The following is a 26032-nucleotide window of genomic DNA, read 5'->3' as shown; positions in this document are numbered from 1 at the left end:
TACCTCATTAAGAGAGTGACAGAAGATCCAGGTAAAGCCAGGACAAGCATGGTTTAAGTCTCTTATTCCAACATAATTAATATCCTACTCTTTGCCTCTCTACAGTATCCTGGTTTGTAGGATAAATTGCACAGCCCCCTCCCCACCATCCCCACTAATAGATTATCACTGGTTTGCACCTACTCTGAACCTTAAAGGTCCTCTATTTCATTGTTCTTAAAGTTGCAAATTTGCTTAGGAAAACAGGAAGCCAGGGCACCCCAGGTTATAGATGGCACTCTGGTATTGACTTGAAGAGATGAATATACCCATTTCATTCATTTACAAGGCCCAGAAAAATTGCCAGAAGTCAACTAGCTAGTTAGTAACAATATCTGCACTAGAACCTAAGTCTCTAAGAACACTGCATTTCTACACCATTATTTCTAAATTACCCAACTACAGATAGAAGTTGTGGTAGAACAGTCGGTACTATGCAGAGTTTAGAAGTTACTACACTACTCCAAGTAGTGAAGAATAGTATTTGTCTAAGTACAGAATGGGTTCCTGGAATAGAAAGAATTGCGTACAGAGAGACATCAACAAAATCCAAATTCCCATGAACCACAACATAGCTCAAGTATTACCTTGTTCTTAACCTCCAACAAAGATTAAGATCCCCAGGGAAGGCACCTGTGGTTAATTGAACTGTTAAATACTTTTCAAAAGGACATTTCCAATTAAGATTCCTGAGTCTTACCTTGAAAGTTCGAAAACCTGTCAACTTTACAATCAAAAGACAGTTCATTTTTTGGGTAGTTCACGGAATACAAATTATAATTGTGTGTAAATCTACAAGCAGGGAGGTTGGAAAGCCCATTAAGGTTCATTAAGGGCTTTCTTTTTCTTTGCTAAATTTATGGAGATAAATTCGTCCTTCAGTTAGTGACAGTAGTAAACAAATCTTTGTAGCTAGAAGAGAATGATGGTAATATTAAATTTAGAGCAAATTTCTAAGTAATTTTTTCTGCAAGTGTCAAAATTTATCAAGAATAATGAGTATTACCATGTAAAAACTAAAGAAATCAATTAACACTTGTTTCACTCTATTGGGAGTTCCTTTAAAGAAATGTTAATATACCTGCAGTATAATGTATTTATACCAATCACCTTACAGTTATACCACATCCTTTAAATCACTTGATCCATTTTACTGGTAACCTTTAATTTTAAGAGAAAGTGAAGATATGCAGGGAAGCAGCTGTAATTTCTATACAAAAAGTTCAATTAACTTATTAAAGCTTAATTTAGAAAATAAGACTAGGAGATACTAATTCTTGTTATTTAGTATTTCCATTTAAACTTAAAACAAAAACTACAACCAAAATTAAGCACCCAGGGTCATACTGTATAGGTCAGCTTACAAATGCTGTGGCATAATCTAACCTCCTCTAAAGAGGAGGGCTAACCCAATGTTAAGACTATCACTTACCTCATGTGCAATTCACTCTCCTGTCAACTTTCCTGTTTAATTATTTTCCACCACAATCATAATTCCAAGCATTTTATTAGCAACTACGGTACAGTCGCATTTTTAGTATGACTTTTTGTTTACAAAACAGATTTTCAGTTTGTCAATTACTTCAAAACGAAGAAAATTACAATCGCGCTTCCACTTATAAATAAATCCTCTTGCTCCGACTTGCTTTTTTTCTCACAAATCCACAAAAACTTTCTAAAGGACGAACAGCACTATCTACCTAAAGTTAGCTTTCCCAAGTCACTACCACGTTGCGGGGGGGGGGGCGCAAATCTCAATGGAGGCCGAGCCAGCCGAGCGGCTCGGCTAGGTTACTCCCGCAGTGCCCCCACCAGCTAAGGAGAACCCGAGGTCCCACCTCTTCCTGCCGCTCCCTTCCCAGATGTCCATTTATGTAAATAGGCAGAGTGAATGACACCTTGGAACAAAATACCTCCGACTGTCAGGGAGAGGAAGCCTGCCCCTCCCCCAGTCCCACGACAGCCTCTACAGCCAAACGAATCACCCCTGCACACACCCTCCCACTGCCCACCGCAAAAAACCACAGACCTGCCTCGAGGGTTTCCAGTGGGGACAGTGTCGGTCCCGTCCCAGCAGGGGACAGGTGCTGGAGAGGCTTTTTGGTCCAGGGGTTCTCCTTAGGCGGCGGCGGCGGCTGCAGCTTTTCCTCGGGGCCAGTCGCCGCCTCATCCTCCAGGGCGTCCTCGGCCGGCGGGTCCCTCGGCAGGGGTGGCGGGGGTTCCCCGCCAAAAGGACCCCCGGGCCCGCGCGCCTTGTGCGCCAGGTGCAGCGCCAGGGGTCTCACGGGCACGGCCTCCTGGGGCACGCTGTGCCCCAGCACCAGCGCCGGCGACGGCTCTCCTCGCGCACCCGCGATGATGGCTGTCGCGGCCCTCTCTTCACTCGCCGCCTCCTTGCCCTCCCGTTCGGGCGGGGACAGCCGCTTGGCCTGCCGACTCGCCGTTACCAAGAGCGACTCCTCAGCAGCCACCGCGGGTGGTTCCTCCCGAGAGTGAGCGGCAGGCACCGCGGCGCGAGTAGACATCGTCCTCTTGCCCCAGACGCCCCCGCCGGGGGAGGCCCGGGGCCAGGGAGCCCGACTGCCCGTCTCTCCGCCGGGGAACCGACTGGCTCCGGCCTGGGGCAGAAAACCCGAAAACCCGGCCGCCGCCGCCGCCACCGCCGCCCGCGTCGGCCGACGCCGTGCAGCGCCCGGCGTGCCGCCCCTCCCCGCGTGGAACGGAGCGCTAACCGCCCGCCGGCCCACCCCGCCTCACAGGCGCACGCCCAGAGCCAGCCAACAAGCGCCGGGCGCCGCAGAGGGAAGCCGAAGCCGGGCGCCGCAGCCGAGAGCCGCGAGCCCTCACCTGGCGCGGGCACCGGCGGAGGCGCTAAGAGTAAGGGCTGGAGGACCTCTAGCGGAGTCAAGGAGGCGCGTGCCCCCAGAGCCGGTAACTGCTCGCGGGGGCGGAGGCGGGGGCGTGGAAGGGGCGGTCCCAGAAGACAGAGCGGGGGCGGGGCCTCCCGAAGGAGAGTGACGTGGCTACTCACCCGCTCTTGCCCTCGCCAGGCCGCCGCCTGCGGTGGTTGACTGACTAGCCCGTCCGGGTGCCACCCGGCATAAGGGCCGGCCCCGCCCCAGCGGCCAGCCGAGGGGGAGGGAGGAAGAACTGGACGATTCCGCGGCTCGCCGGCTACTGCAGCCGGACTGCGGCGAGCAGGGGCGGGGCGCTCACGGGACCTCTGTGACTCGCAGCGCGGTGGCGCTGTGCCCTGCCGGGTGCGGGCGAGGGGCGGGGCGGCCTATACAAGTGGGGCTGGACGGGCGCGGGCGGTCGCTTTGCCCCAGGCCAGGACGCGAAATTGACTCCAAAAGGGGTGGTCTCTGCCGACAACCTTGGGCCGCTTCGTTACGAGCCTGGGTCCCGGACGGGGCCGTTTTGTCCTCTGTGTCAGTTGCTTCGCCCGGTGAAAAAGTTTCCACCTGAGATTTTGGGGCACCTCGATCATTTGTAGTCCTGAGCCACATCCAGAATGGAAATTGTGTAATCTGTAGGTAACTGTTTATGAAACCTTTGCCCAGGCAATTGGTTTAGTGCATTTCTCTCCTTCATTTCTACCCTCGAACCGAAATATTTTAAAGTGCTTTTGAGTAAAACAAATGGTTAATATTTCGCCGACCTGTTGTTACATCTTCCTTTAATTTGTAGAGATAACACCTGTTTACAAATTAACCATGTTTCCTAATATTTTTTCCTAGAATGGATATGTTTAAAAGGTACAAATATGCTTTTGTTAACTCCAGGAAGAGCTTTCTATTTGACTCTGAAATTCAGTGAGTGATAATATTGATTTCATGGGCGTGGATTTATAAGTTACTAAATGTTTATGTTGTTATGCAAGGTCGCTTAAAATGGGTTTGACCCAGTGAAAATTTTTTTCAGCAAGGGACACCCCTCAGAAGATAAATGTGTTCACCATTTGTATGCACTTGGCAGTGGATCCTTTCTGGCCTCATTTAGGGCTGCCAAACTAGGCAGAGAGTTTGCACAGGACTCCTCTCCCAGGGATTTCACTTCAGTCACATCAAACTCGAGATTAATGTTTTTATTTACTCAGAAGTTGTACTAGGCATAATTTTTTAATTCCCTAAGGTTAGTAAGCTACTCGTACACTACTTGTAAATAAGACCTTTCTGGTTCTCCATATCACTGGTTTCCAATTCATCTGACCCTAAGGACCTTTCCGAACACATTACCAGTTAAATAAGTATTGTACTTACCTATATTCCCAAGGAGGCGTCATCTTTACTAGCCTCCTTATTGGTAAAGCTTTGTTTTGTTAATTTACCAACTAGCTGCTCTTCCTGTTACAATCAGCCTTTTGGAGTCCTGCCAGGTAATGCTGGTTTTTGTTTACAGAAGCTCAGCAGGCTGCCTGCTGAGCAAGGATTCCCGACTTGGAACTCTATCTCAGGACCCTGGGATCATGACCTGAGCTGAAGGCAGCTGCTTAAACCGACTGAGACAGCCAGGCATCTCTTTACCATCTATTTAAATACAGGTGAATTAAAGACTGATTTTTTAAAAACATTTTATTTATTTATTCATGAGGGACAGAAGGAGAGAGAGAGAGGCAGAGGAAGAAGCAGGACCCCCTACCTGATCAGGGAGCACTGATGTGGGACTCCATCCCAGGACTCCAGGATCAGGACCTGAGCCAGAGGCAGACACTTAACCATCTGAGCTACGCAGGCGCCCAAGGCTGATTCTGTTGAAGAAAAGGTTATGGAATGGATTTCCAAAGTTCTATTTATATGGGCTACCTAACCATGGTTGGTGGTTTTGTTTGTTGCTTACTGTTTTGTTTTGTTTTGAAGTGAAGAATTGTAAAGGTGCTTTATTGAAGAAACACAGAGGAGCTTTTTGGAAATAGGTTGTGTTTGCAGGAAGAGAAGAACTGGAGGGTAAATGTCACCCAAAAGGTCTCTAAAGAATTCAACAGTTGGGGGGCATCTGGGTGGCTCAGTTGGTTAAGTGTCTGCCTTTGACTCAGGGTCCTGGGATCCAGCCCGGAATCCAATCAGGCTCCCTGCTCAGCAGGTTGCCTACTTCTCCCTCTCCCTCTGCTACTCCCCCTGCCTGTGTGTGCGCGCTCTCTTTCTCTCTTTCTCTCTCTCTAATACAAGAAATCTTAAAAAAATAAAAAGAATTTAATAGTTGGTATTTGGGGATCATCACTGTAATGCAGTACCACTAACGTCAGTGAAGGGAGTTGGCAATTTGTTGTCCCTCTTTTAAATACATATTAATAACTCCTATGTCCGCATAACTGCCTCTTGGAAACAACTTCACCTATCTTCTATTTGCCTCTCCACCCTTTTCCTGCCCTTGTGCCAGCCAGAGCTGACCTGTCCAGATTGCACCAATGGATTCCCTCATAGTCCTTGGTATCTCAGTGGGTTCAGGCAAGAAGTATCCACAAGAGATAGAAGGATGAAAGATAGTGGGGTCAAAGTTCATATTCCCCAAGCTCATGAATTCCATGTTCACCCAGGATTAATTGCAGAACCCTCCTTTCAGTTAATCTCTCCAGTTCTTCCCTTTGTCCCTTCCAGCCTAGTAATAACTGCTAGTCCTTGGGATATTGCATTATCTCTTGCTGGTTTCCCTGACCCTTGGGCTGGACCTCTGTAAGTCAGTATTTATTAACTCTATTCTAAAAATTATGCAGTTTAAGCTTTCCATTTGATTTTTTTAAGCTTTTATTTTTAAACAATCTCTACACCCATTGTGAGACTCAAACCTACAACCCTGAGATCAAGAGTCACACACCCCACCGACAGCCAGCCAGATGCTCCTGTCCAGTTTTCGATGGGACTTTGACCTAATCTGCCTTGGCTGAAACTCCATTATGTTAAGTCATTTGGCCTCTGCTTCTTAGTTCAAAACCAGGGAAGAAAGTTGGATTGGCTCAATTTATTTTTTGTAGCCAAATCATTATCCATCTTCCTATGGATTTTTTCCCTTGAATAGGGTCCCCATCTATCCTGAAGGAGAGGTACCTCCTTTAACCAAGTTTTCTTCCTTTTCCCTATTTTAGTGAATGGCACTACATTCCAATCCCTATAACTCAGAAATCATCCTTTCACCTCACCTTCACTCTCCACAATTCATTCCTTTACAAATATTTCTCAAGCATCTGCCAGGCAGTGTTTTAAGCACTCACCAAGACCAGTACCTCCTCAGTGTCAAGTCCTGCTTTCTCCACCACCACCATCCTACTCCAGGATGCCGCCATGCTTGTGTAATATTGTCACACCCTCTTAACTGGCCTCTCTGCCTTCATTTACATCTATTTGATAAAACTGTAAAGGTTACATGAGATACCAACTGTAAAATGCTTACCAAAAACCTTGGCTCAGTGAGACTACCTATTTTTACTGCTTTTAAATTCAGACTTAACCAGGGTAAATGACCTTAATTTTACTGAACCACTGAGAAGCCTGGCTTATTTATTTTTTTGGTAATGGAAAACTGGTATAAGGCTATCTTTTCAAAGAAGGGAGAATGGTTCTCTGGACCCTCAGAAGTTGTAAAACACCTAAGGTAACTATCCATACACAAACTTGGTCATCCTGTTGTTCAAATGAGCCTTTAAAAGATGAATCTTGTTTTTCCTGTTTAGAGTATGCTTATATATTGTCAGATGATTGAACCCATTCCTACTCCTCCTCACCCTGGTGTCTTAGGAAATTGAAGTCCCATGAGAACATCAAGATCTTAGTTATTATTCCAGTGCAATTTAGGTTCAAGCTGGTGAAAACCCAATGTACAAATAGCTGTACTGTATGCTAGAGAAGTTCCAAAGAATGTATTAGATATAAATCATTTCAAAATCCTGCAGTCCAAGGAGAAGATAAAACTGAACTCAGAGATTTTTTTGAACTTCTTATAAAGTAGCCACTTTTTAAAAGATCAATTTAAAAAAATATTTTATTCATTTTATTATTATTATTATTATTATTATTTATTTAATTTCTTTTCGGTGTAACAGAATTCATTGTTTATGCACCACATCCAGTGCTCCATGCAATACATGCCCTCCATAATACCCACCACCAGGCTCCCCCACCCTCCCACCCCCCACACCTTCAAAACCCTCAGATTGTTTTTCAGAGTCCATAGTCTCTCATGGTTCATCTCCCCCTCCAATTTCTCTCAACTCCCTTCTCCTCTCCATCTCCCCATGCCCTCCGTGTTATTTTTTATGCTCCACAAATAAGCAAAACCATATGATAATTGACTATCTCTGCTTGACTTATTTCATTTTTTGAGAGAAAGAGCAAGCTGAGTGCAGTGGGGGGAAGTGGAGGGGTTGGGGTAGAGACAGAGGGAGAGGGAGAAGTAGTCTCCCTCTGAAGCAGGGATCCTGATGCAGGACTCAGGTCTCCATTCCAGGACCCTGGGATCGTGACCGGTGCCAAAGACAGCCACTTAACCAACTGAGCCATCCATAAGTACTGCATACTTCCAATTACGTTTAGCCTTCAAAGCAGGGTCAATACTAATGTGTGTTTGAAAGGCTTTGTACCTTCTTTTCAGTAAATAAATATCAAAGTAAATAAATATCAAGTTACAGTGAAAATCACCTTTAGAAATTGTTTAATTTTGCTCTATTTTTACTTAACTGTATCATACAGATAGGTAAAAACACTGCGCTTGCTATGCAAACATAGGTTCAAAACAAATCTAGGCTACCTTTCAACCAGATTGCTGTTCCTAAGTGGGTTGCTCTCTACTTTTTAGGTAGGTTTTAATAGACTAGTGTAACAGAAGTAGAAACTCTAAAAAGAAGTGTCTTGTCTAGGAACTCTCAGCCAATAATGGCTAAGGTTGATATTCTAAACTCTGTCTTTATTGTCACACTATTTAATCTTCTTTCTTTTACAATAACTTGTAATGATACAAGTAATAGGAAGTAATATTAATCTTTTTTAAAATATTCTAAAAATAAGCTATAAACTGAAAGAAGCATAACTTTTTCTTCCCCACTTTGCAAAGAACAGGACTTTCAAACATTAAGGTTAGTAATCTGTCCGAATTCTTCCTGCTATCCAGTTATATTTAATATTAGTATAGCCTTATAAATACTAGTGATAAAGGGTAGGTGGAAGAAAGGCAGGCAGGGACAAAGGGACCCCTCCACCATAAGAGGGAACCACATTTTTCTTTTTTTAAAAAGATCATATTTGTTTATTTGAGACAGAGAGAACATAAGAGGGGGGAAGTTCGGAGAGAAAAGCAGACTCCCCACTGAGCAGGGAACCTGATGCAGGACTTGATTCTGGGACTCCAGGATCATGACCTGAGCCAAAGTCAGTCGCTTAACCAACTGAGCCACCCAGGTACCCATGTTGGGAGCTACCCTTAAAAAGATTTTACACCACCCGGAAGGATCACTCTACCCTTCTCCATGTGATAGATAGATGACAAAAACTGATTAGATGATAGGCACAAGCTAATTAGATTAAAACAGCCTCCAACAAGCCCTTAAAAACCCCTTACATTTAGAAGCTCTAAGAGCAAAAGAAAAGAAAAAAGCAAAGAGAAAAGAAAAAAAAAGAAAGGAAGGAAGGAAGGAACTCTGATGGCAACCCTCTAGGGTTCCCTCCCGCTTAGGGAGCTTTGTACTCTATCATTCAATAACTTTATTATCACTCAATAAACCCTGCTTTGCTGCCCACCATTCTTCATCTTGGTCTACCTTTTCATTTTTTGAAGTGGCGTGACCAAGAACCGTGGGCTCTAATGGAGAAGAAATCTTTTAACGCTAGCACACTACAAAGATGAGATCTTTAAATTCAAATTCAGATGGACTTCAGTGGTTGACATCAGAAAAAATAAGCTTTCAGGGCACCTGGGTGGCTCAGTTGGTTAAGTGTCTGCCTTTGGCTCAGGTCATGATCCCGAAGTCCAAGGATTGAGTCCTGCATTTGGGTCCCTTGCTGGGGGTGGGGGCAGTGCTTCTCCCTCTGATCCTCCCCTGTGACATGCTTTCTCTCTCTCACTCTCTCTCAAATAAATAAATAAAATCTTTTTAGGAAGAAAGAGAGAGAGAGAGAGAGGAAGGAAGGAAGGAAGGAAGAAAGAAAAAGATAAGCTTTGTGTAGAAATTAAGAAAAAGTTCTTCTCAGCTTCTTAATACTTCTGGCTTATTTTAATCAATTGAATAAAGGTTCACTGAAAACTAGGCTGGGCCCTAGGGACACACTGGTGAATTGATCTATTTAGGTACTTAGAGAGGCAGAATGCATTGCGCAGTGGCTTTCATACCTCATGAGTTGATATGTACAATTGAACCAGAGGTTTTACAAAACTCTACTTATCCTTACTAAATGAACACATTCTTATGTGATCTGTTTTGTTCCATTTCACTTTTTTTTAAAAAGCGCTAAATTAAGGGTGCCTGGGTGGCTCAGTCCATTGGGTGTCTGCCTCTCTCTCAGGTTATGATCCCAGATTCCTGGGATCGAGGCCCACATCACGCTCCTCGCTCAGTGAGGAGCCGCCTTCTCCCTCTGCCTGCCATTCCTCCTGTTTGTGCATGTGCACGTGCTCTCTCTCTCTCTCTCTCTGACAAATTAAAAAATAAAAAATCGTGGGGTGCCTGCGTGGCTCAGTGAGTTAAGCCTCTGCCTTCGGCTCAGGTCATGACCCCAGGGCGCTGGGATAGAGTCCCACATGGGGGCGGGGGGGGGGGGGGTGCGAGGGGTTAGTCTCTGCTCAGCAGGGAACCTGCTTCCCCTCCTCTCTCTCTGCCTACTTGTGATTTCTGGTTGTCAAATAAATAAATGAAATCCTTAAAAAAAAAACTTACCTATAGATAAAGAATATGTAGATCAATGAGGACCAGAATCTAATTCACTTAACAGTAACATTATTCATTAAAGAATGGTAACTTGTATTTGATATTTAATGCATCATTTTCTTTAAGTTCATCATTGAAGAGAAAATATATTCTTTTATTTTCTCATTTAGTTTTCAAATATAAACACAAGTAGAAAGAATATTGTAATGAACTCTCATTTACCTATTATCCAACTTTAACAATTAACCACATTTTGCCATTTTTGTTTCGTTTATATACACCCCTGTATTAGTTTTCTATTGCTGCCATAACAAATTCGTACAAATTTAGTGACTTTAAACAACACAAATTTATTATTTTACAGTTCTGTAGATTAGAAGTCCAACATGGGTCTCACTGGGCTAAAATCAAGGTATTGTCAGGGCTATGTTTCTTTATGTAGCCTCTAGGAAGGGACTCCATTTTCTTGTTTGTTCGAGCTTCTAGAGCCAGAGGTCCCTTCCTGCATCTTCAAGGGCAGTGATATTGGGTTAGGTCCTTCCACATCACATTTCTCTGAGTTCCTCTATGGTCAGATCTCCTCTCTTATGCCTCCATCTTCAAAAATACCATTAGATGAGAACCATCTGTGTCCTGTAATCCAGGATAATCTCTCCATCTCAAGATCCTTAATGTAATCGCATCTACAAAATTCCTTTTGCCTTTTAAGGTAACACATTCACTAGTTCAAAAGATTAGAACATATTTAGGGGAACTGTTATTTTCTGCCTACTACAACTTCCAAACACACACACACACACACACACACACACACACACACACACACATATTAGTTTTTTTCCTGGAATATTTTAAAGTAAATCCTAGAATCACAAAATTTTCCTATAAATACTTAAGTATGTATCTGTTTCTTTTCTTTGTTTTCAGTCTAGCTTCTGGCTCCATATTCAACCATATCATTAAAAGTACTGGGGTGCCTTGGTGGCTCAGTGGGTTAGGCCTCTACCTTCAGCTCAGGTCATGATCCTGGGGTCCTGGGATCAAGCCCTGCATTGGGCTCTCTGCTCAGCAGGGAGCCTGCTTACTCCCTCTCTCTGCCTACTTGTGATCTCTCTCTGTCAAAAAAAAAATAGATAAAATCTTTAAAAAAAAAAAAAAGTACCTATGACCTACATATTAATAAATCCATTGGATGATTTTCACTCTTCATCTTTCTTTTCCTCCAGCTTCATTTATCAAAATTAAGTACTGAAGGGGCGCCTGTGTGGCTCAGTGGGTTAAAGCCTCTGCCTTCAGCTTAGGCTCGGCAGGGAGCCTGCTTCCCTTCCTCTCTCTGTGTGCCTCTCTGCCTACTTGTGATCTCTGTCTATCAAATAAATAAATAAAATCTTTAAAAGAAAATTAAGTACTGAATGATAGCCAATAGTTAAGAATACACACATACTAGACACTATTCTAAGTGCTTTGCATATGTTAACTCAGTCCTCAAAACAGTGATATAAAATAGAGATGATTATTTCCTCCATTTTCAGATGAGGAAACGGAGACAAAGTAGATAAATGGCTTGTCCAGGATCATACAGTTAGAAAGTGCTAGAACAAAAATTTAAACCCAAACAATATTGCTCTGTAGTTCTCTGTATTTCATATTCTTAACCACTATACTATACTGCTTTTCATTTTCCTTAAACTTGTTCAGCAATAATAAAAAGTAGCTTGTGGCGATTTGCTTTTTATAATCCAGTTAATCTGTATATATGGCAAATCCGGATGGTACAACATTGTTTATTTGGCAGGAAAAAGTTATACCTTACTGAGTCCTAATCCCTAAAGTTAGTTCTTTGACCTTTTGACCTGCCACTATAAAACATGAAGATTTAACACACATGAACCCATCCTCCATTCCCTATTTTTGATGTTTGTAGGTTCTATTGTTTACTTTAAATAATATACTTGACTGTTTACTTGAGTATTCTATCAATTTTTTTAAATATTTTGTTTGTTTTTTGTCAGAGAGAGCACACACAAGCAGGGGGAACAGCAGGCAGAGGGAGAAACAGGCAGGAGCCCTAAGTAGGACTCGATCCCAGGACCCAGGACTATTCTATCAAGTTTAGATAGAATCTCTTGTATCCTTGCTCTGTAGAGTAAGAATATATGACCCAAACCTTTGTTCTAGATTCTAGTTTTTGTTTTCTTTGTATTAACATCTTAACCTTTTTTATTGTGAAATAAAGCATACACAGAAAAGTGCCCCCCAAAGGTAAAAATCCACAAATACACAAGTTAATGGGTAAAGTGGAGAACCATGTAATGGCTACCCCGGTTAAGAATTAGAACCCCCAGGTGCACCTGGGGTTTGGCATCTAACTCTTGATTTCAGCTCAGGTTTTGATCTTGGGGTCATGGGAGCAAGCCCATGTGGGGTTCTGCGCTCCAAGGGTTGTCTGCTTGAGATTCTTTCTTTCTGCCTCTGTCCCTCTCCCCACTTGTGTGCATGACTTCTCTCTCTGTCTCTCTCAAATAAATAAATCTTTTAAGAAAAAAGAATTAGAACCCCCATGTGTCCCTTCCTATACAAAACACTTTTCCCCCTCCCCTAAAGGAGAAAAATCACTTTCTTACTTCTCTTTATGGTTTATCACCTAATAATGTGTTCCATAGATTTGCCTAGTTTTTAAAACTATATATAAGTGAAATCATACTGTAAGTACTATATCATTTTGAATTTCTGAATCATAGAGTACATATGTCTTAATCCATTCTAGATATTGCCCAGCCATTTTCCAAACTTTTGTACTAATTTACACTAACACTGGCAGTGTTTGAGAGTATGACATATTATGGACGATATTTTTTCCTTTCATTTACATTGTCAAGAGTGATCATTATATCTATTATGTAACCATAATGTCTTCTTTATGCTTTGTTCATAGATTGGTTCTAAAATTTAAGAATCCAGAAACAGCTTTATTTTATGAGTGTGTAGATATTCCTTGCTGCATAACAATATGGGGTGCTAGGATTGCATTTCCTTCTCTGTGGTTTTAGTGTCATTGTCCCCTAGAAACAAGATCAAATGGATTCATATTTCATATTCCATCAGTGTAAGATAATCAATAAATTCCCACTGCATTTGGGTGAGATTCATATATACATAGCTACTGATTTTTCTGGTACAGTTTCTGTTTTTCCATCAGTTCCTGATTGTTCCTCTTCTCTCCCTGCCTCCATGATATCACATTCTCATTGTTCAATTCCTGCCTTTCTGGCCACTTTTCAGTCTACCTCTTTAATTCTTCTTTGCCTAAACATTAACTGTCGGTAGAGATACCCAAGACTTTGTCTTAGGTTAGCAGATTTCCAAACTGTGCTCCCTAAACCCTTAGAATGTTGGACATTCTTTTAGGGAATGTTTAAGGTCAAGGTCAAAGCTATTTTCATAATAATATTAGGATATTATTTGCCTTTTCCCTTGTTGATATCTGTACAGATGGCACAAAAGCAATGGTGGATAAATCTGCCAGCAACTCAGCACAAATCAAGCCAATGGCACCAAACCACACTAGCAGTCATTGTATTCTTCTACCACACATTTGTAGTCAAAAAAACAAAAATTGCACGTTTCACCTAAGAACGTCCTTGGTGGAACAATAAAAATTATTAATGTGATTAAATCTTAACCATGTGAGTCTTTTAATATTCTGTGTGATGAAATAGGAAGTATACATAACTCATTTCTGCTGTATATTAAAGTATGATGGTTGTCTTGAAGAAAAGCACTGAGATTGAGTTGTAAGTGGACTAGCTCCTTTCTTCATGGAACCCATTTGTACTTGAAAGAACACCTGATAACAGGTTTATTCATGCTTAGATAATCTGGCAGACATTTTCCTAGAAATGAATGAAGCGAACCTGTCATGTCAACGGCAACAACTGATGATATTTGTTGCCAGTGATAAAATTCAAGCTATTAGGAGAAAATTGGAATTTGGAAAACATGTAACTACAGCATGAGCTCAACAGCTTCCCAGAGGTTAAAGACTTTTTTTTCTGATGAGTGATTTTAATAATATAACTTGATGTTGTGTAATGAAATATGTCAATATTTGGAAGTTCTGCATAACTAAGCCAGTATTTTTTCAAATGATTAGAAACATTATCGAATCATACATTGGTAAGACAAAGGATAAGAAAGACCATTGACTTTCTTTTTCTGACTTAAAATGTTTTTACTATAATTACATAGTCCTTAAATACCAGCAACCATATTTATTACTGTTTAAATGTTTGATTCCAAGACGATCATAAGGCTAGTGAAAATATATTATTTAAAAAATAATTCAGGGTTTCATGAATATTCTGGATCACCACTTGGCAAACTATGGCCCATGGGTCAAATCCCGACCACCATCTATTTTTATACAGGTGCAAGCTAAGAATGGTTTTTACATTTTTTAAATGGAAGGTTATTTAAAAGGAAGTATTTTTATGACACATAAATGCTATATGAAGTTTGAATTTCAGTTCCATAAATAACTTTTATTGGAATACAGCATGCTCATTCGTTTACATATTGTCTGTGGCCACTTTCCCACCGCAAAGGTGGGAAACAAAGGCAGAGTTGAGTCGTTGTGAGAGGAACCGTATGTGGTGCACTCATCACACTTTGTACTATTGCTAAAAGGCAAATATCAAGAGAGGAATCTAATAAAATTCCATAAATGCTTTCCAAATGGTGATGAATATGTTTAATTAAAAGCATTTGCATATAAATAGATATCAGTTTTTGGCAGTACCCGATATGTCTGTATGAAAAGACATTGTTAGAGTTGAAATCTCATTACAGGTCAGCATTAACAGATGAGTATTTGGAGCAGATTTTGATGACAGGTCTAGAGTGTTTTCTGACACTAGCCACCAATAATCTGTGAGTTCTCTAATCTTCCTATACCAACTGGATGTCCAACAATTCAATTCAGTTCTGACACTTTCCAACATCAAAGTTAAAGGACTCATTCCCACAAGTCTGCCCTTCCTTCAGACATCAGCCACAAGTAGGGTACCCAGCCAGGCCACCCACATTTTTGCCCATCCAACTACAAATCAGTCACCACACCCTCTCCTTAGGTTTGAGAAGTTGCTAGAATGGTTCCCAGAACTCAGGGAAACACTTTATTTATGCTTACCAGTTTGTTATAAAGGATACAAATCCAACTCAGGAACAGCCAGATTAAAAAAATGCCCAGGATAAAGTATGGGGGAGGAGGTACTCAGAGCTTCCCTGCCCCCTCTGGGCATGTCACCCTCCTGGCACCACTGTGTATTTGTGGAAGCTCTCTGAATCCCACCATGTAGGAGTTTTTCTGGAGATTTCATCACTTAGACATGATTGATTAAGCCACTGGTCTTTGGTGATCAACTCAACTTCCAGCCCCTCCCTATTGTACTCACTGTACAGTAACTGCCAAACAAGCAATGTACATGTTGCCAAGGTAACCTGCAAGACCATTCTGTTTATCAGCCAAGACAAGGGAGTCCTTGATGACCCTTCAGACCCCAAATTGCTCACCGGTTTCAGAGGGCAAATGGCAGGCATGGGGTGAGAGAGGTTCTTCTTGGAGTGTTTGAGCCTAGAGGTGAGCAGAGGGCTCAAACAGGGAGCAAAAGGCCAAGCGTCACAAGAACAGCAACTGCACAGAAGCTTGTCCCCTCTTCTTGAAGGATTTCTCAGGGGAACAAGCAAGGATATGACCAGGCCACTAGTCTGACCCTAGGTCATCTGTAAAAGGAAAAATGTTTATCCCGGCTGGGGCCGCACTGCTGTGTGGAGCCTTGCCCATCCCTGCAGGATTTGCCACTGAACTGACTCTGTTTGAGGAATTGAAAACATGAGCTTTCTAGCCAGAAAGCTAGAAGGCATCTTTATAAGCACAAAACCAACAACAACTCTGTAGCCAGAACTTCAGACTTTAGAGGACATTGTCTCAGGTGCTGCCTTCTGAGCCTGTCCCTGAGAGGAATTTCTCTCCTCCTGCTCCTCCTTTGACTAGATTAGTGACAAAATTGAGTTACATGGGAATATAAGTTACAGGGGCAAGAGCTTCAGTGCCTTGCTTACCAAGAGGATTTAGAGACAGACTGTCCAGCTGTCTTCTATTAAGCTTGATATTAAAATGATTTACAAAACTAAATTATTGAAAACAAAGTTATTTTTCATTAAAAAGTTTTATTTATGTTAACATTCATTTGTGGGTAAGCAAGGTAGAATGAGATTTTACTGGAATAGAGTGAGCCCAAATCCAAGAATTGGTATCCTCATAAGAAGAAGGAAATTTGGAAGCAGATACAGAAATGAGAATGCCACATGAAGGAAACAGATATGCTGTCACCAGCCAAGGGACAGCAAGGATTGCCTTCCACCACCTAGGAGAGGGGTTTGGGATAGATCCTTCCTTAGAGACTTCAAGAGGAACATGTCCTTGTAGACACCTTAATTCTGGACTTCAAGCCTCCAGAACTGTGAGAGAATTTCTGGTTTGTTTTTTTTTAAAGATTTTATTTATTTATTTGACAGAGATCACAAGTAGGCAGAGAGGCAGGCAGAGAGAGAGAGGAGGAAGCAGGCTCCCTGCTGAGCAGAGAGCCTGGTGCAGGGCTCCATCCCAGGACCCTGAGATCATGACCTGAGCCGAAGGCAGAGGCTTTAACCCACTGAGCCACCCAGGTGCCCCTGTTGGATGATTTTTAAAAAAAATTTTTAAAATTTCCTTTTGTTTTGAACAATTTAAAAATAAAGATTTTTAGTTTATCATTTGTCAGTTAAAACCTAAGTAAAAAATATAGGAAGATCAGATATAAGTCTTTAGTCAATTGAGAAAAAAATATAGGGTGAAATCATACTATCTTAGAGTATCTCTTTAAATGTGTATGATTAGATGTTACTTTGAGAGTTTTATCCAAGGACAGTAGTATGTAATTTAAAAACCTCAGTAAAAGTATGGGTATTTCCTGTGAAAGGATATTACTGTACTATAACTGGCTTATTTCACTTAGTTTTTTCCAAGTTTCATCCATATTGTAGCATGTGTCAGAATTTCATTCCTTTTTCTTTTCTTTTTCCTTTTTTTTAAAATATTTATTTGACAGACAGATCACAAGTAGGCAGAGAGGCAGGCAGAGAGAGAGAAGGGAGGAAGCAGGCTCCCTGCTGAGCAGAGAGCCCGATGTGGGGCTCGATCCCAGGACCCTGGGATCATGACCTGAGCTGAAGGCAGAGGCTTTAACCCACTGAGCCACCCAGCCGCCCCATTCTTTTTTTTTTTTTAAGATTTTGTTTATTTATTTGAGATAGGGAGTGAGTGGGAGGGAGAGATTCTCTGGAGCAGACTCTGAACTGAGCACAGAGCCCTTCACCAGGCTTGATCCCACAACTGTGAGATCATGACCTGAGCTGAAACCGAGAGTCTGACACTTACCCAACTGAGCCAGCAAGGTGCCCCAGAATTTCATTCCTTTTTAAAGCTGAATCATATTCCATTATATATAGGTACCACATTTGTTTGTTGATTGATCTATCAGTGAACATTTGGGTTGTTTCCACTTTTGGCTCTTGTAATTAATGCTACTATGAACATTGATATAGAAGCCATAAAAAAGAATGAAATCTTGCCAATTTCAACAACATGGATGGAGCTAGAGTATATTATGCTAAGTGAAATAAGTCAATCAGAGAAAGACAAATACCATATGATTTCATTCATATGTGGAATTTAAGAAACAAAATAAATGAACATATGGTGGAGAGAGAGAGAGAGAGGAAAACAAACCATAAGAGACTCCTAACAATAGAGAACACACTGAGAGTTATTGGAGGGAGGTAGGTGGGGGATGGGCTAGATGGGGGGCCGGTATTAGGAGGGCACTTGTTATGATGAGCACTGGGTGTTTTAAGTGATGAACCACTGAATTCTAGTCCTGAAACCAATATTGCTCTGTATTTTAGCTAACTAGAATTTAAATAAAAATTGGGGGGGGGGGAAGTGAAAAGAAAAGAATTTTCAAATATACAAGCTTCAAAACCTCCTATTATTCCTTTCTCAGAAAGCAGCAGAGGATGCACTGCTTCCAAACTACAAAGAAAACCAAGAAAAAGGAAACCAGAGAAATGAGAAAACAAGAGATTCAACACAAGAACTACTACTACTAGAGGAAAGAAGGCTGGAGAGAATTGGGGAGAGGTAGGTCACCAGGGTTAAAAGTGGAACTTATATATTATTTGAAAATCTGGCAAAATCATTCTTACATCTTTGGCTGATCTCTCTACAGAATTTGGAAAAAAGTAAAGTTTTAAGTCCATAGGAAAACAAGCAAAGCAATTAACTACAGGAAAACAAAGTGGAATTGTAATACAATATGCTTAGCTCAGCACTGAACAATATTTACTTAGTCATAGTAATATAAATATTATATACCAAAAATTGTGATATAATTTCATTCTGAAGAAAAAAAACCTGTCATTTGTAGCTTATAAGGAATATATTCTCAAATACAGTAACAACATAAATGTCTACAATTGATGTCAAGTATAAGCACATTATTTAGAATTATAGCGGCAAATAGATGAATCAGCTAAAATTACAGAAAGGTTATATTTAAAGAGGATTGGGACTAGGAACAAATGGTAAGGTAGAAGGAGCCTCATGGGACTTTTGATTTTAAAAAGTAAGTATGGCGCACCTGGATGGTTCAGATGGTTAAGCATCTGCCTTTGGCTCAGGTCATGATCTCCAGGTCCTGGGATCAAGCCCCACGTTGGGATCCATGCTTAGTGGGGAGTCTGCTTCTCCCTCTCCCTCTGCCCCTTGCCCCTGCTCATGTTCTCTCTCAAAAGAATAAGTAAAATCTTTTTCTAAAAAAAAGTGAATTTGGCACAGTGGGTAAGAACATAGCCTCTGGAACTAGACTGCCTGGCTTTGGGTCCCATTTAAAATCATTTCTAAAAAAATAAAAATAATAAAAATAAATAAATAAAATTGTTTCTACCCCATAGGGATGGTTATGAAGAATAAAAGTAAAATGTTAACAATGTGCTAGATGCATAGCATGTTCTATGTGTTGGCTAGTAGTTGTAGTAATACTAATTATTTAAATGTTGTGCTAATACTACATTATTAACTTTTTTTTTTTTTAAGTAAGCTCCATGCCCACTGTGGAGCCCAGTGCTTGGCTCAAACTCAACTTGATCTCAACTGTGAGATCAAGACCTGAGCAGAGATCAAGAGTTGGACACCTAACCGATTGAGACACCCAGGCGCCCCTTACATTGTTAACTTCTTTTTTTATTACTATTTTTAAAATTTATTTATTTGCCAGAGAGAGACACAGTGAGAGAGGAAACACAAACAGCAGGAGTGGGAGGGGAAGAAGCAGGCTTCCCAAGCAGGGAGCCTGATGTGGGGCTCGAACCCAGGACCCCGGGATTACAACCTGAGTGGAAGGCAGACGTTTAATGACTGAGCCACCCAGGTAACTCCATTGTTAACTTTTAAAAAATCGTTTTGTAAAGAATATTGCAGTCATTCTGAAAAAAAGATAACGCAGTCCTGAACTAAGACTGTGTTAAAAAAAAAAAAAAAGACTGTGTTAGTGGGTTTGGAAAGGAGATTATTGACATATTTGGGAAATAATAAGACTGAGGATCTGAGTGAGTATGAGAGGAGAGTATAAGGGTCAAGGATGTTCCTTTTGTTTGCTTGTTTAAGGAACTGGATAGGTGGTGGCTACCAAACCCCAAAAATATGAATAAAGAAGAATGGATTGGGAGAAACTTGGGAAATTCCTGCATGACAGGCATAATGAGTTCGATTTTGGATATTTTGAATTTTCAGATACCTCTAACTTGACTTTAAATGTTATTGAATTAAGATACTGATAGAAATTAAGTCAGCAAAGTTAAGCTTAGAAGATAAATCATAGCTCTCTGGTGTGCATCTCCGTTCTAAAAGTTGTAGTTAATGAGTGTTGAAGAAATTGAGGAATTTATTTAGGGATAACAAGTGTTAGGACTGGCATGAGTTCCAATAAATGTTAGTATGAAGAACACATTGGGATGCTTAAAACACATAGGGGCATTGTATCCAGTGGTAGAACTGAGAAGAGTAAGACTTTTCCATCAATTTAAAACAAACATTGAAAAATCAGCTTATGGGGGCACCTGGGTGGCTTAGTCAGTTAAGCATCTGCCTTGGGCTCAGGTGATGATCCTAGGGTCCTGGGATCGAGTCCTGCATAGGACTCTCTGCTCAGCGGGGAGTCCGCTTCTGCCTCTCCCTCTGCCTGCGTCTCCCCCTGCTTATGCTCTCTCTTTCCCTGTCAAATAAATAAATAAAAATCATAAATAAATAAATAGATAGATAGATATAAATCAGTTTATGTAGAGGAAGCCTGGGTGGCTCAGTTGGTTGAGTGTCTGACTCTTGATCTTGACTCAGGTCTTGATCTCACAGTTTTGAGTTCAAGCCCTGAGTTCAGTTCTGTGCTGGGTGCAGAGCCTATTTAAAAAAAAGGAGAAAATCAGGGGTGCCTGGGTGGCTTAGTCGGTTAAGCTTCTGCCTTCCGCTCAGGTCAGGATCCCACAGTGCTGGGATCAAGCCCTGCATGGGGCTCCCTGCTTAGCGGCCTCTGCTTCTTCTTCTGCCCCTCACCCCGTAGTGCTCTTTCTCTTCTCTCTTTTTCTGAAATAAATAAATAAATAAATAAAATCTTTTAAAAAAACAGTTTATGTAGGGTGTTAAAAAGTTTAGAAATTAGTGGTGATGGTTGCACAACATTGTGAATGTAATGCCTCTGATTTACACATTTAAAAATGGTTAAAATGGCCAGTTTTATGTTTTATAGTTTTACCACAATTTAAAAAATAATGAATATACCCAAAACTCTAATATTATATACTTTAAATCAATGAATTGTATGATGTCTAAATTATATTTTAATAAAGCTGTTAAAAAACCAATCTATGTATACAGCCAAGCCAGAAATTTCTGTAGAAGTCAAGTTAAAGGGGACTGGTCTTGTCCTTGAAAACTGTCTTAAGCATCCTGTTTGACAGCTTTGTCTCTGGTATTCAGTAAATATTTCTTAAGTGAATCAATAAACAAATGTACAAATAAGTGGACTTAAGTGCAATATATGTAAATCTGTCTATCTGGCGCCTGACTATGGGGTTGCAAGTTTGGGTTTGGGAATGTGATAATCATTGTGGTCCCTGTCCTCTTAAAATACAGTCATAACTCCCATATACATTTCTTTGTTTTACAAATACTCTTAAAAAGAAACATGCATTTGGTGAATCTTTTCCTTGTCTATTCTGATGAATTCAGTCCAAGGAGAGACGTGATTGCCTACCTTCTGATATGAAAACCTGAAGACCTGGTAGGTATCATGACACAAAGAAAATTACTAGACTAGCCCTCAGAATCATCATTCATTGTGGAGATACAAAAGAATGAATTAAAGACATGACCCTAAAGCAGAAATAAGAGCAAACGCCAGAGAGTCCTGGTGATACAGTTCTGTAAGTGACAACAAACCTATCTCTTCTCAACATAGATTTTTTGACTGAAAAGGGCTTCCCAGTACATCTCTCAAATTACCAATTTATCTTCTTCTACTTTAAAATCTAAGACAACATTGGTATAAAATGACATCTAGAAAGAAGCCAGTGAAGTAATAAATGCACAAACATATAGTTCCAAGTAAAAAATAAATTTGTATTCCATATTATCACTATCAGTTAGCCGATTGTTTTTTGAGGAGTTGTTGATGTGGGAAACAAAGGCAAAAGAAAAATTATTAAATTTCCTTACTATCTTCAGCCCATTGTTCTTAAAGTTCTTAAAGCAGGCAGAGTGACATTCCTCTAGGGACTCAACTGCCTCAGTGTTGATACTTTGCTAAGGGCTAAAGGCAATCTTAGCCCAACCCCCAGGATCCTAAAGGTCTACTTTAACAAATAAAAATTCCTTTGGAAACTTCCTTTATCTCTACCCATCCCCCATCCGCCAAGATACAGGTTTGGTAATCATCCCCCAAGCATATGACCCATCCCACCAATATATACCAGAAATGTATCATTACTGAGCTTTTAGTAAACAGTAACAAGTGACCTTTCCTAACAGTAGCAACCCCCTCACCTCAGCAGCCCCATCCCTCAGGATCCTGGCAACCTTGTTTCCAAAATACCTGGGAGGCTTACACTATCCCTAACCCCCTCCCAACTTGAAAGTGTATTATGGGCTACTCAGCAAGACGCCAGTGCAGCTCTTTCTGCCCACAGGTCCTGTCCCCATGCTTTAATAAAACCACTTTTTGCACCAAAGACGTCTCAAGAATTCTTTCTTGGCTGTTGGCTTCAAACCCTAGGGTCTTTCCTACATCATTGTGACTTGGGGAAAGAATGCTTGGCAGGTGAAATTGGTGATATAGGTTTACAGTTGAACTTGAGTAAAAACTCAGAGCAGGATCAGTAATTGTCTTCTGCCTGAGTGTAAGGACTTATGGTCAGATGTCATCTACAGGGCAAGGGAAATGGATCAAAGATTTGAGTTGGGGGCGCCTAGGTAGCTCAGTGGGCTAAGGCTCTGCCTTTGGATTAGGTCATGATCCCAGTGTTCTGGGATCCAGCCCCAAATCGGGCTCTGTGCTCAGCAGGGAGCCTGCTTCCCCCTCTCTTTCTGCCTGCCTCTCTGCCTACTTGTGATCTCTCTCTCTCTCTTTCTCTCTGTCAAATCAATCAATCAATCAATCAATCAATCAATCTTAAAAAAAAAAAGATTTGAGTTGGTAAAAAGAGTCTCTAAAACATACAATCATAAAGGCAACTATTTTGTTGACTGAGATGGATGGAAAAGTTGAGGAGTAACTGCTCTGGACAAGAAAGACAAGAAAGGAATGATTTCTAAAGACATGCTTTAACTTTTCAAAGAGCCATGGTTTATGGTTGAAGAAAATAAAGGAAAGAGGTTAGCATTTCTTTGCTCATACCTGTCTCTGCTTTAAGTTGCCAAGATGAGTTAACGTTCAAGATTTAAAGAAGTTCTGCTGCACATAACTACCCAATCCACCCCCAGCTCATCCTATTCTTTCTAACACATGTCTACCCATAACAAAATAGCAGAAGCAAAAGGAACACGGGCCCTCTTGGCTACTTTAATACTTCCGAGGTACTGATAACACCCAGAATATCAGGAACTCCTTTCCAAAATCTGTGTTGATTTACTGACTTTACATCCTTTCCTTCAACAGCTCGTCCTCTTCCCTTGAGTCCTTTAAAGCACACGGTTCTTAAACCTAGCTGCACATTAGAATCACCTAGGGAGCTTTAAAAATACCAACTGCAAGCCAATTGAATCTGAATCTCTAGGGTAAGAGATTCAGCATAGGTAAGAACACTCACTTACCTATGCTTTTAAAGCTCCCCAGGTGATTCTAATATGTTCCAGGCCTGAGATACAATTAGAGCCTTGGCTTTTTGGTTCTTAAAGTGTAACGCCGGGACAGACAGCATCAGCAACCTAGGAAACTTGTTAGAAATACAAATTCACCAGCCCTGCGCCACTTACTGAATCAGAAACTCAGGGTAGTAGGGTCTAGAAATTTGTGTTTTAACAAAGTTCCAGGTGATTTCAATGCAAGCTAAAATATGAGTACCACTGACTCTAAATGGGTTTTAAAAAATTTAATGTGTTGTCAAATAAATAAAATTGAAAAAACAAAAAAGATTGGGCTGGCCTCTGCCTTCCTTTAAAAAAATTTTTTTTAAATGTGTATATGAACCAGCTTATTCAAATGAAAATTCTGACTCAGTGAGGTTGGGATGGTGCTTGAGATTCTAAATTTCTAACAAGCTCCCAGAGGATGGTGCCAATCCACTGACCATACTTTGAATAGCAAAGTGCTAGGATACAACTTTATTTCTATGGAATTATCCAGTACAATATATAGGAATATACAGTATATAAGAACAGTATATAGGAAAACAGTTACACCTCAGTGAGTCATGGGCTATGGAGAGAACAGACCTTTCATGGTAAGTTTACTTTTTCTTTTTTTTTTTTTTAATTAACACAATCTGGTGAATCTGCACATTAGTTCTTTTGGTCCTGAGGAAAAACCGTGTTTTGGTCCAAAATTTTCTAAACTGTTTTCAAAGTTCTTCACGAAATCTTGGTTTCCTAGGATTCTGCCTATAAGAATAGTCCCAGGGCGCCTGGGTGGCTCAGTGGGTTAAGCCTCTGCCTTCAGCTCAGGTCATGATCTCGGGGTTCTGGGATCGAGCCCCGCATCAGGCTCTCCACTCAGCGGGGAGCCTGCTTCCCCCCTCTGCCTGCCTCTCTGCCTACTTGTGATCTCTCTCTGTCAAATAAATAAATAAAATCTTAAAAAAAAAAAGAATAGTCCCAGAATTAAGTTATTCTACTCCTACAGTAGAATAACTTAATTTGGACCTAATGGTCCAAATGTACCTCTATTTCCTTTGTCTCATTTGCCAATATCTTTCATTTCCAAACCCAGTTTCTATAGCAGCCTCTGCCCAGCATTCCCATTCTCAGTCCCATAGTTATCTCTAGATTTTTAATTGCTTATAACATTTACTAGCATAAATCTAATTATATCCAAGAATTATATCTAATTATACAACATTTAGGTAAGATGGACTGTCAGAATGCTGTTTTCCCCGGGATCACACATATTTGCAGGGAAAAGAAATCTGGCTCTTGTTGCAGATACTGAGTACTATTCTGCTAAAGCTTCCCTTTTTTCTGCCTTACTTTATTTGGTTTACAATAGAACGAAGGAGGAATATACACTCAATCCAAGTTTGGACACATTAATCAAATGTGACACGTGCATTCTGTATTCAGAATAAATCTTCTTGGGTATATGAAATAATTAACTTTTTAAATAGACTTTTATTGTGAAGTATAAAATATTTGGAAATGATTTGAAAACTTTCCAGTTACAGTGTTAATTCAATAATCTTTAGGAGAGAAAGCACCACATTAGAAAATTACATTCATAACAATCTAAAATTCACATGTTAAAATAATAGTAAACACAACATTAGCAAATCATGAAATTCAGAAACTTTTGTAACCACAGATCTAAATCAGGGGTCTCAAACTCAGATGTGTTCAGGGCTAAGTAGGAAACACAAAGTAGTGAAGTAGCCTGATGAAAAAGGGAGTCTAGCAGACTGTGGCAAACTAGAAATGCATGCCCAGTTGAAAGACTTCAAATTCAAACAATTTTTAAATATTATGCACACTGAATAAATAGCTATGGGCCACGCTGGCCGGTATTGACTGCAAGTTTGCAACTGTGGCCTAAATGAATTTTTAGCAGTTTATGTACCCAATTCTCAAAATGGCAGACAGCACTTTTAAAAATACGTATGTTGTCTCTCTCTATATATAACACGTTATTTTATATATATAACGTATATACCTTACACTATATATGTACATATAAATGTGTATATATAAAGCTTGAGTCACTATTTTGGGATAAGTGGATTAAAAAACTTTAAGAAAAGGTATGTTGCACCTTGATCAATTTAGGAAGTTGTGTGGATAATATTTGTAAAAACATCTGGTTAAGAGATGAAATTTTTAAAACTTTCTTTCACATTTATTTGGGAAAAACTAGTTATGCCTAAAAGTTAATTAAAATGAAATAAAATTTCATTCTTTTACCAACAGAAAGTCCTACACCACAGTACATTATTGCTTAGTAAGAAATATTTAGGTAAAAAATAAATATTGGTTTTACTAAGGTATAATTCAGAAAGCATTCAATCATATTGCCTCCTATATACCAAGAAAATTCTTGTAATTCATTTGACAATAAGTCTTATTTTATCTTTAAAGGGTGTTTTTGTTTAAGAATTTTAGTACATTTTATACTTTCAGTTAAAAGTAAAGGTTCTAGTCTGAAGATATAAAATGGCTATAGGCCAAATGGCTGTCCAAATTGATTTGGCTTGCTGTGCCAAAGCAGTTTTACAGAATTTACAGTTTTGTATACCATCAATGACTTCACATTAGTGACTTTTTAAAATAGTTTTTAAAAGTTAAACTGATGG

General features: G+C 40.4%; 1 protein-coding gene across 6 annotated transcripts in view; it reads right to left on the bottom strand.

Moving 5' to 3' along the window:
* Window positions 1–2980, bottom strand: part of LARP1B (La ribonucleoprotein 1B) — a 123270-nt gene extending 120290 nt beyond the window's left edge. For all 6 annotated transcript variants that reach the window (XM_080797772.1, XM_080797773.1, XM_080797776.1 and 3 more), the window contains exon 1: window positions 2069–2980. In XM_080797772.1, the coding sequence (XP_080653898.1) occupies window positions 2069–2564 (496 nt within the window). In that variant the 5' untranslated portion in view covers window positions 2565–2980. The remainder of the gene's footprint in view (window positions 1–2068) is intronic.
* Between the last annotated feature and the right edge of the window lie 23052 nt (window positions 2981–26032).

Source organism: Martes martes (genome assembly GCF_963455335.1).
Source record: "Martes martes genome assembly, chromosome: 2".
Taxonomy (NCBI): Eukaryota; Metazoa; Chordata; class Mammalia; order Carnivora; family Mustelidae; genus Martes; species Martes martes.
This window is presented reverse-complemented; position numbering and strand designations above follow the sequence as displayed.